This window comes from Lytechinus variegatus, chromosome 2 (genome assembly GCF_018143015.1).
Source record: "Lytechinus variegatus isolate NC3 chromosome 2, Lvar_3.0, whole genome shotgun sequence".
Lineage (NCBI taxonomy): Eukaryota > Metazoa > Echinodermata > Echinoidea > Temnopleuroida > Toxopneustidae > Lytechinus > Lytechinus variegatus.
Genome location: NC_054741.1, coordinates 23779417 through 23790903, shown reverse-complemented (window position 1 = coordinate 23790903; position 11487 = coordinate 23779417). Strand labels below are relative to the sequence as shown.

General features: G+C 38.1%; 1 protein-coding gene across 2 annotated transcripts; it reads left to right on the top strand.

Moving 5' to 3' along the window:
* Positions 1-3816: 3816 nt before the first annotated feature.
* LOC121407631 lies at positions 3817-10100 on the top strand. 2 transcript variants are annotated; one of them, XM_041598798.1, is made up of 3 exons: positions 3817-3876; positions 6458-7824; positions 8586-10100. In XM_041598798.1, exons 2-3 carry the CDS (start codon positions 6483-6485, stop codon positions 9149-9151), a joined length of 1908 nt encoding a protein of 635 aa, XP_041454732.1. In that variant the 5' UTR covers positions 3817-3876; positions 6458-6482; the 3' UTR covers positions 9152-10100. The 2 variants fall into 2 exon arrangements, with proteins under 2 accessions (XP_041454732.1, XP_041454733.1); XM_041598799.1 differs by having other exon boundaries at positions 3817-3898.
* Positions 10101-11487: the final 1387 nt, after the last annotated feature.

The window sequence follows — 11487 nt, the reverse complement described above, 5'->3', positions numbered from 1 at the left end:
TTTGATTTCATTTTCTCCTGCATATTGTTGTGTGTGATTATAAAATTGCCAATTTGTCTACTGCAATCTCATCCACTCACCACTAACCACCATCAACATTTCGTCTAACAACCAACTATTTGGTTCAATCATCACCTCGTCTAATCACCATTTCGTCTATGACCATTTTGTCTAATAATTTGGTCTCATATCCATTTCATTTTCATTAATTTTGCACAATTAACTCTTAGTCCAATTAGACCAAATAGTATATGGGCAAATAGCTATTGGACCAACTAGTTATTAGATGAAATTGCATTAGACTAAATGAAAGTAGACCACGTGGTGAGCAGACGAACTAATGGTAGACCAAATGACAGTAGACGAGTTGGCAATTGGACGAATTGGCATTAGACGAATTGGAAATAAACCGATTATAAGTATGGTGAAAGTGTGGATTATATTGGAGAATGGGAAATACTTGTCAAACAAGATCAAGGATGTGCTACTCTATACTAATATCCAACCTCTTTTCGAAGAATGCTTATGGGAACCCAAGGCCATGTATACCTCCAGCCGATATTTTCGCCCATTTTGTAGCTGAAATTTTCAAATCAAAATTGATGTCATTTCCACCGAAAAAACATCAAAATGATTTAAACGGGTTCAGTGGCTTAATGGGCGTCATACCCATATATCGGAACACTGACAAAGCCTATACCCCCAATTATGTTTTTCGGGAGAAAATCCAGAATGCAGAGGTGTGGCTAGTGCAAGATGACTCATGATGTAAATTTCAATACGTAAACATTTTGTTAACTCGCACTGAGATTTTCAATTTGATCAAGTGACTAGTGCATATAGAAACTTGAAGGGTTTTGTTTTAGATTTACCAGATAAGTTTTCTGTTTCATATTTCACATAATTATGTTCTTTATGTGGATAGATGCATTATAAAGACCTTTCTTATTGTTGCCCCATGGTTTCTATTTGTTCGTGCCTGGAGAAAGGCGGGCAATTTTCCTTCCAGAACTTACAGGGGAAAAAGTACAGGAATCAATATGGCAGTCTGACGTAACAAGGGCTCCTTTTGAAGCGAATTGCTATTTTTTTGTCATGTTCAAACGGAGATGGGCACAACCTATGAGGGTGGGGTAAAGATACTTTTTGAGCAAAAGGGTAAGCTTGCTTTGGGCAATTTTAAGTCATGTTGGCCTAATGTCCCCCCAATGTTCAGTTTAAAAGGGCGGATCCAGGCGGGCGGGGCGCAGTGGGCCCATAGAGATATACATAGAGATTGATTTTATTTTCATGATATAACGGAGGTGGGCATTACCTATGAGGGTAGGGTAATAATTCTGTTCAAGCAAAAGCGTGAGTGTGCCTTGGGCTAATTTAAGTCGTGTTGGTAATGTTCACTCTAAAAGGGCGAGTCCAGGCGGGTGGGGGCGCAGTGTGGGCCCATAGAGATATACATATGGGCTGCGGAACGGTTTTCAAAGTGACTGGGCTGAGCCAAAAGTGGGGAACGGGGGCTGACCATGCAAGAAATCACGATCTTATGGTCATTTTTACGTTTTTGTACACAGTTATGGAAAAAAAGTGGGTGTGGGGGCTGAAGCCCCGCCGCCCCCCCCCCCTCTTCCCCGGCCCCTGATACATAGAGATGGATCCACCTCTAAGGATGATATCTTTTTTATGAATGGGCACCACTTAAGCGTTGAGAAAGAATTCTAAAAAGATGTTTTTTCTGCTATATAGCGCCCCCTTGCAGTGCATTGAATAAGATTACTTGAAAATTAAGGCATTCCAACATAGAGAATGACATTCATAAATGCCAATATTCGTTGAGTATAAATCGAGCTAGTCTTGGAGGTGTTGCAAATATTCCGTTCATATTTTACAATTGATAGATCAATTAAAACTGTAGCAAATCAGATTACACTTCACGTTTCAAGGAGCAGATTAGCAATCGATTGCAAATTTGCAATTAGTTTCAAAACTCATGATTGATATAGGGACCAAAAATATACTTGCAATATTATAATCGCAAGTTTCTCGCAACGCTCCGTATAGGAGTTATTTTCAGTAATCAGTGAATTAAAAGAATTTGATCAGATGGTGGTGATCCCGATGATGATGACCTGGACGATGATTGATTGAATGATAATGATGATGATGATTGATATGGATTTATAATAGACGTTGATGATTGGATGAATCATCATCGCCTCGGAATAGAATATTTCTAGATAGATGGCACTATATAAATGCCTATTACTATTATTATGATGATGATGATAATGCTGAATTGGACGATGGTGAAGATAATGATGATGATGGTGATCTTGATGATGAGGATGATTAGATGATTATGATGATATATGATGATTATGATCTTGTGATGATGATGCTGATGATGATGATGATGATGCTGATGGCGCTGATGGTGATGATGACTATGATGATGATAATGGAATGATGGTGATGATGATAATGATGATGATGATGATTGTCACTTGTTTGTTGCCTGTTTTCAATTTTAAACCAATTCACTTGTAAGTAATTTGAATAACACGGTTAACGATTCATGAGAAACGATAAATACTTTTGACGTGTGCTATTCAACTGTTTAATTCAATATTCTGATATCCTAAATCAGCATAAAATGAACAGATGAATAAATACATCCACGGCTTATATGGAGTTTATTTTGAGTAATTTTGGGTAGGAACATACTGAATTATAGAAATGTAAGACGAAAACAAGTAACTTAAGCATGAAATAATAAACTTTCAGCAAATTGATAATTAAAGTTGTGTTCCTTTTAATAAGAAACTGAGTTCAATTATAACTATACATGATTCCAAAAATTATAATGATGAAGTCATCCTTTCTTCACCAACATTCACCCCAACTGGCGACTCGAGAAATTTCGCTCGCCAGTGGTATTGTTCATTCGCTTTCATCAAAGAAAGTATGACTTAATCATTATGGAATCATAAGATTATTCTTACAGGATTTTTTTTTCCTTCATAAGTATAATATATAAAAATGAGAATATTGTTTTTTTTGTTTCAAAGGGGCACTCAACATAAAATAGATCATTCTCAGATGAAATGGGCATAGAACATGTTCGTGAGGGGCACTGATACGAGAGAGGGGACCTATATAAGAAGGCAAGGGGCACTTGTTAAGGCATAAGGGGCACAGAACACCTTCGTGAGAGGCCACTCAGTAAGAAATTAATAACCACTTAAACGAGAAAGGGCACTTGGTAACACCTAAAACGGGTCGATGAGACGGGCACAGTACACGTTAATTAAGGGCATATTTCTTGCATGAAAAAGGGTTTCGGTGCTTCAAAAAGTGTGGGGGCACTGTGCCCCCAACCCCCAGGTTATCTCTCCGCCCTTGATGATGTGATGATAAATAATGATGGAGATGAAGACGTATGGGGTCCATAATTATGTAGGAAGAAACGGAGACCCGGTATGGAGAGAGGGTGGCACGTAAAAATGGGGGCAAGGGGACCGCCCCTATATAGCTATTGATTTTTCAGAATGAAAAAAAAGTGTCATTTGAAAGTATAAAGAGACAACACCATATCGCCGCTCCCTTGCATATGGGGAGACGTTTTATAAAACAAAATAGATTATATGATTTCTAGATACATTTGAGTTTGCTCTGACTTATATAGTTCAGAGCAGGGAGCAAAGTTTTTGACACTTTTAGGCATTTATGATATTATTTCAACTCTGATCAACTTGCGCGGCCGGCCCCTCAGCTCGCGCCGGCCGGCCGGCCCTGCAATGTGCATTAATGCTTAGGCCGTATCTCGGAACACAGTCTGTCTTCGTCCAAAGCAAGAACTTTATGTCCCAGTTCCTGACCTTGGTATGTTTTACTCGATGTGATTGTGAGTCTTAAATAGATATCTTCTGGTAGAGTAGGCCTAGCCCAATTAATTCATCTTGAATACCGGTACCGTAGAAACTCGTAGATGGAAATCATTTGCGAGACTTTCGCGCTGCAGCGTAAAGTACGGTAAACGCCTCGCCTCGGTATGGGGAAAGATTCGGGTCGCTTATCTCTCTTTATCATGGTTCACGCAGCTCAGCTGGCCTGGCTGCATTTGATTGCCATACAATCGTCTTGGGCCTGTTGCATGAAAGGGTCTTTCGTAGAACCGTTCTACGTGCTCAATTTTCTGTTTAAAGAAGGCGAAACAGGAAAAGGAAACAATATTTCAATTCAATTTTCTGTTTCATGAATGCAAAATAGAAAAAGGAAACGAGTTTGTACCGGTATTAAATTTTCTGTTTTGTGAACATGGTGAACACAAAACAGAAAAAGGAAATTAAAATTTCGATTCAATTTTGTTTTTTTCGAAGGAAAAACTAAAAATTAAATATGTAAAAACAGTACAATGGAAAAATGAACCATCAAGACATCAGTGATTTTTTTTTCAACTTTTCCTATAAAAAACAATCATTTTCAAAATTCAATCAAGTGACCAAAATATTTTACATGCGACGAGGGGTTTGATTGGAAGCTGATATCGTTTAAAAAAAAATAGATTTTGGCAAAATTGTTAAACATATTCAGAATTTGTAGGTATTTGTGTATTTATGGTAAAAGTTTGGTGAATTTTATGACAATTGTATTGATATGATTGAATTCATGAAAAATATTCAGTAATACGATTCACTACAATTTCTACTACCATACAACAAACCAGACTAAAATACAAATCGATGAGTGATTTCCTAACCCATGTCCATGATTGTTGATTTCGCTGTTTGAATGGGCCTTGGTTGGAATTCCATAAAGCTGCTATTGGTTACAAGCACATTTTAATACAAATGACTGGTGATGCTTTCTTCACTAGATCTACACCAAGTTTTCATTGACATGGATTTAGAGTTCTAAGAAGGGATCACGGGTCATTCATAAGTTGAACCTAACTTATAAACAGCTTTATGAAAACACTTTCGGAAAGCTGATCGTAAAACGAGTTACCATAACAACCACTCACCACTGATGATAAAACTGTTTCAAGTTACTGGTGATCATTTCTTAGGTGTTTAAAGGAGAATTTCACCCTGACAAAAGTTTATTGTAAAATAGCATAAATAATATATATTGCCAAAAGTTTGAGAAATATCCATCAAAGAATTAAAAACTTATTAAAATTTTAATTTTTAGATTTGTGACATCATATGCGAGCAGCATTCCTGTCTTAAGCAAAATTTTGTTCCGAGTTACATGTAGCTGCAGCAGCACAAAATTTAAGTACCATCATAAAATCCTAACCCTAATCCTATAGCAAGATTGATACTTATTCGATATTTGATACTTAATGAAATAATCCCTTTGGCAGCTCATACATGAAGCTATACTGGGATGATGAATAAATGTATTCTAAAATAGAGAACATCAATTGAAATTGTAGAAGAAAGCATTGCAATTAATTTGCATTCAATAAACATTTTTCATCAAGTAGTGATCTGATCCACGATCGATACCTACCTGATTCGGCTAATTAGACAACTCGGCACCTCTTCTTTCAAAATACTGAGTTAAGTGGCATACATCAAAATTTACCTAGGGTTGTTAAAATTACTTTGTCTTGTTATGCAGCACACAACACACCAAAATGTCTCAGAAAATGTCTAGGGCCTATATAGACGTAAAATCTGCCGTGATTAAAGCCCAATCAATATTCACGCTACAGCCAGGTCTCGAAAAGGAGTTTCAGATGCCAGCGATGCACAAGATTTTAGGCAGGGAATAGTCACTTGGCGTGAGATCACTAGGCATTGTGTATAATAAATGAGCATATAGGCTGTGATATAGGCGTGAGAAAGAGTTCAGGGGATGAGCAATTTATGTCAGAATAGTTCATAGTCCCTCTTTTCAACATTTTCTAAAGCATAATGTGGGGTTTTTTGTAGGAGGTCCAAATTCATGTAGGATGGGCATGCTGGAGTTGTCATAAAATATGGGATTAATGTGCAATATTGTCCTTGTCTTTAAAAAAAAAAACTTTTTAAAAATCTGTCTATTCAAACCCATATTTTATTATCCTTTTGATCTCATTCACATCAGTCTCTTTCCATTGGGAAGTTTCTTTGATTCCATAATTTACTTTCCCCAGTAGTCACCCTTCTTTGGATATTTTTCAATGCATTGATATGTTTTGAGAAGGAGAACTTCCAAATATCATGAGCATTTTTAAGTCGTGGACGAAGAAGTGCATTACATAAAAAATGCAAAAGTTTTATGATCATAGTAGACAAAGCTTTTTTTTCAATTTCTATGTTCTTATTAAAGTGCAAGAGGTTCTTTATTAATTCATTTAATATTAACAAATTTTCATGATTAAAAAAAAAAAAGAATTCCAAGACCATTTCCTGTTTTTGTTGTATGTGTTGTGTTTTGTCATCTGTAAAGCATTGTATTTTCTTTCCTACAGCCTGTTTTGCCTGAAAAGAGAGAAAATGATTCGACAAGGTCAAGATGCTAGGCCTTTCACCCTTGTTGGGATGACCCAAGCGGAAAGGAAAGTCTTACTGGATCTTGTTCGACAGGAGGCTCCTGCTTTACTTCACCCTGGTGCTGTCAAACGTATACGGCCTGGTACTTGGGACCTCATAATGACAAAGTTCAATGAATCCACGTCCTGCTCCAGATCCGTGGCCCAGCTGAAGTCTTGCCTGCAGAACATCATGCGTAAAACACTTCAAAAGAAGGCCGGCGCATGCACCACTCAGCCGTCATATCGCAAGATCAACTTCTTAATTTTCGAGAAGAATTTGATTCTCAACCTGGGAAAGCAGCGACCGGTTGTCTTCTCCAAGCTGAAAGATGGAAAGACACAGGCACTGAAAAGAAAGGCATGGACTGAGATAATGTGGGCATTTAACAAAACCCCTGGCATCAAGACTCAGCGCACTGCAAGGGAGATTAAGAACTGCATGGTCAACATGACAAACAGAAACAAAGAGGTTGATGAATTCCTCAAGTCTCAAATGCCAGGATATGCAAAGCAAACTAGTGTCGCTGAGCAGCCACACTTGGAAGGAACTGTAGTCCTGGCGGGTGTTCCACATCCTGTAACTAACGTTCACGGGAATAGTGTTGCACAGAGCCCGATGCAGTCACCCACTGATGGCACCATGCAATCATCAGGCACAAAGTCTCACAAGAATTCTCAACAAGGCCAGAGGAATAATCAAGTGGCCAAACATAGATTCCTCTTGCCCAAGCCTCCAGGTCTACCACCATCAACTTTCGCAAATCAGTCAACACCTGATCTGATGGGTACTGTTTCCCAAAGCATGCAAATGTCCCTACCACAGAATAACATCCCAAATCCTGCAAAACCGGTTCGAACATTATCTGTTCCGCAAGTATCTATGACTTCAACACAGCTATCTCCATCTGTATCAACTCTTCCAGCTCAACCTTCCCAGATGCCCATGCCTCACATGATGCAGGCGGGTCCAGCCATACAGGTGCAGTCATCAACAGGACAGCCTGTAGTTTCAGTCCATACATCTCATGCACAACCTTTGCCGTCCATGCCTTTACCTCCACCGCAAGATTCTGTCCTCACATCATCAGGTTGGATCCCTGACAATCCATCACCGCATCATCAAACTCCCTCTACTAGTAAACTCACAGGAGACAATGGTGATGACTGTGTCATTGAGATCAAAGAGGAGAGTAGTTCTGAACCGGAAGAAGTCTTCGGGCTTGAGGGCGAGTCATCCACAATGGAGGTCCACCAATCCCCAATAGACATATCACCAAGATATGGAGATCAACTCTTGAATCCAGGTAATTATTGTCATGTATTGCACTTTTAATTTTCAACAGCATTCGTAATGGCAGTGTATGGCACAAGACAAGATTAAGAATACAATTTGCGATTAAATACATTTATTGAAGATTAAACAATTTCCTATAACAACAATGAGTGTAAGGGTGTGTTCAATGACAACTTTTAAATTTAAACAGCAACATGAATCATGTTTCTAAACGTAATTACAGAACACAAAAAAGTGCTATGCACCGTTCATTGTCAAAAATTTAAAGCTGGTTATATTTTGACCATCTTGATATTCCCTGCTTTCATCAGCACAGCTTACTGCACAGTTTGATGGATCATGCAAAAGGTTATCTCTGGCGCACACTTTTCGAAGTAATGTGTATGCTTCCACTGCCATAGCACATTTATAGACATTTGAAAACTCAATTGCCATCAGAGTTGCATTTTGTTGCATTAACACTAATGATTTCACAAGTACTGTAAGGGCATAAGTATTGAGAAATTATGTCCATATTCTGATTATTTATGACATTGATTTTAAAGATCCCATTCCCAAAATAAGACTCCAGACAAAGTTAATAGCAGAGATTTTTTGATTTACCTGCATTCAGAATATTTCTTTAATGTGCTCTTCTTTTCAGCGTTTACTGAAATGGTTCTAATTTGTTTCATGATGATCTTATCCTTTCTCTCTCTTGTTTTGGTATTATAAAAAATCTCAAGCTGTTCATTAATTCTGATTGTCTTACCTTAACTTGATATGATGCAGGTGTGAACCAAGTCAAAAAGGCGTCACCTGCCCAGTCTACACTGCCCCAACGAGCAGAGCCTTCCAGCGATAAGGATGGTCTGAGGAATGTGCAGATCACTGTCCACAGAGATCAGGGAGGTCACCAAAACCCCATGGAGCAGAACCAAGGAACCAGTAACATCGCTTCGTCAAGTTTTACATCCGCACTCCCGTGTGAGGAGACTCCGAACTCTTCTGGCTATCTCATCCAGAGTAGCTCCCAGTTTCTTTCTCAAAACCAACTCTTCTCCCACGATTCAAGCTGCTCGACAAATGGACTAACGACTGATCTCTCGACTGAGATGCAGGACAGTGGCATCCGCCTGTTGGAACCCAAAAAAGATGGAGAGAGTTTTCGGAGATCCCGGCTCAAGAGGAGGAAAGAAAGTGTCGGCACTTTAAGGAAGCGTCTCTTGCAGCAAGAACATGATCTTCGGGTGCAAATGATGAGAGAGGAGCATGCATGGATGTTGGAAGAACACGTGTGGAAGCGAGAGGAACACGAGCTACGTATGAATATGATTAGGATCAACTCAAAGTTTTAAAAAGGAAAAGATAAATAGGAATCTTTTGTTGCTTGAAACATTGAAAATCCACTATTTTTTTAAATGTTTATTTTATTGTGTTCGAATTTCTGACATCCATCTGTCCGAATTCATCCAGGAAGACGCCATTGGAGTCAAAAGAAAAGAGATATTTCTTGACTTGGTCCTTAAAGACCCTTAATCAAGTATCAACAATTTGTTTTTTATTTTTATAAGTAAAAATTAATAATATTGCCCAATTTTATGTCACATCAATTCAATATTACTTCCAGTAGATGAAGTCTCATGTAAACTGCCATGCCCATGACAAATGTGTTGGACAGTTTTATCATTTCTGGTATTAGAATAAGGCACAATGGGCATCATGGTTTACGCATGCGAGTGTTCCCGAGGTTTTGTCATGCCAATAAAAGTGGACGTAAAAAAAATTCTCATTTATGAAGATATGTCTCCCATGAGTTCAATTACCTGAAAACAAATCATGTGCTCTGAGACTGATGAAATTATATTACATTAAACTTCGCAGTTGATCCAGATCAAATTTTCCCCAATGGATTTGCAAGAGGAGATCTGAAGTACATTTTGTCTCGCCTGAACAAAGTTCTGCAGAGACCTTGTACCGGTAATCACTTTTTCTGTTGTCTGTTGGTCTGTAATTGTCTCGCCTGAATGAATTTTGGGAGACCTAGCAATCACTGTTCCTCTTGGTCTGTTACAAAAATGTTAAAGTACAAGTCCTCCCTAACAAACAGTTGATTTGAATAAAAGGAGAAAAATCCAACATGCATGACATTGAAAATTGCATCAAAATTGGATGTAAAATAAGTTATGACATCTCAAAGTTTCACTTAATTTCACAAAGCACTTACATGCGTATCCTTGTTGGAATGCAAATGAGCAGACTCATTACCTACTCACTATTTCTTTTGTATTTTATCATATGAAAAATTCTAATTTTTTCCTCATGATCATGTAAAAAAAAATTTCATTCCTCCCTGAATATGTGGAATTACCATTATTTTAACAGTGGTTAAGTCAAGTTGGTCCTTATTGAAACATTGTATAATTCAATCAATAAAAAACAAGAAATAGTGAGGGACATCAACTCTCTCATTTGCATATCTCTTAGTTGTGAAAAATAAGCAGAAGTTGTCATAACTTTCTTATTACGCTTGTTTGGTTTTTCTCTCGTTTCAAACCAACAATTTCCTGGGTGGGGTGGACTTGACCTTTCAAGTTTTTGTTCAACATGTTCTTGTTTCTTTATTTATGCATCAATTAAGTTCATACTTGGTGCATAAGAACATTGGGTAATACCACATGGGTTGTAGAGAATGAAGGGGTTAAATGTCAACTAGTAGTAAAAAAATATGAGGTCTTGTCCAACAAAAGTTTTTGTTCAGTTTGCTCTTATTTCTGCATCAATTTTGATCACACTTGGTTTAAATCCTTGAGTAATACCATGTGTGTTATTAAGGACGATATGGTCAAAAGATCATATACTTATTTCATTGATCGCGAAATCACGCAAGACTTGGTTTGCAAACAACCATGTTTGAATATCCATGGGTATTCTGTGTCGAGCAGCACTACACGTCCTACCACTATCCTTGAGAAGTGATCGATAGCTGCCCCACCTGTTAACACTGAGCCTCTGTTTACACTGCTGCTGGATATAGCACCATGATGAAACCACTGTAATCTGGATTTGCAACCCTTCTCTTTCACGATTCTGATTGTTTTTCAGATTTGCCTGCCATTGTATGCTTTTCTTTCTTTCCCAGACCCTGTCCCCTCTTGTATCATTTCTTTCATTTTCTTTTCCTTTTTCTTCTCTCCTTTTCCATTCTTAAGCTTCTCTTTTTCCCTTTCCTTTCCAATCTATTTCTCTCTCTTATTACACTTCCATTTATTCCCCTCTCCCTTTCGATTCGTTGCTGTAGTTTTCTGTTTTCCCCCCTTTCCTTTTTTTTTGTTACCCCTTACATTTTTTTTTCCATTCCATTCCTTCTTTCCTTTTCTGATTTCTTTCTTGTCCCCCTCCCTTTCCCTGCTTTATTTCTTTTTCTTTTCTTTACCCTCTCCTTTTATCTACCTTTCTTTCCTTATCTTTCTCTCTTTCCCCTTCCCCTTTTCTCTCCTTTTCCCCTCCTATTTTCACCTCTTCTTTTCTATCTCTTTTAGAAATTTTTGTTTGGGGGGGGAGGGGGCTTTGTTGACTTGCCCCCCATGGATTCATGCCTACACTCAGCCGAGTGATTTCCTCAACACTGCACATATCACTCACCATTTTTCTAGGCTATATGAATGAACGCAAGGCTGAAAAGGTGGAGCAT

What these genes read in the sequence shown, in the direction of transcription:
- LOC121407631 (XM_041598798.1), top strand. Translation starts at nt 6,483, where the DNA reads ATGATTCGACAAGGTCAAGATGCTAGGCCTTTCACCCTTGTTGGGATG. An exon ending in AGATCAACTCTTGAATCCAG is followed by an intron (nt 7,825 to 8,585) that starts GTAATTATTGTC and finishes GATATGATGCAG; the next exon opens with GTGTGAACCAAGTCAAAAAG.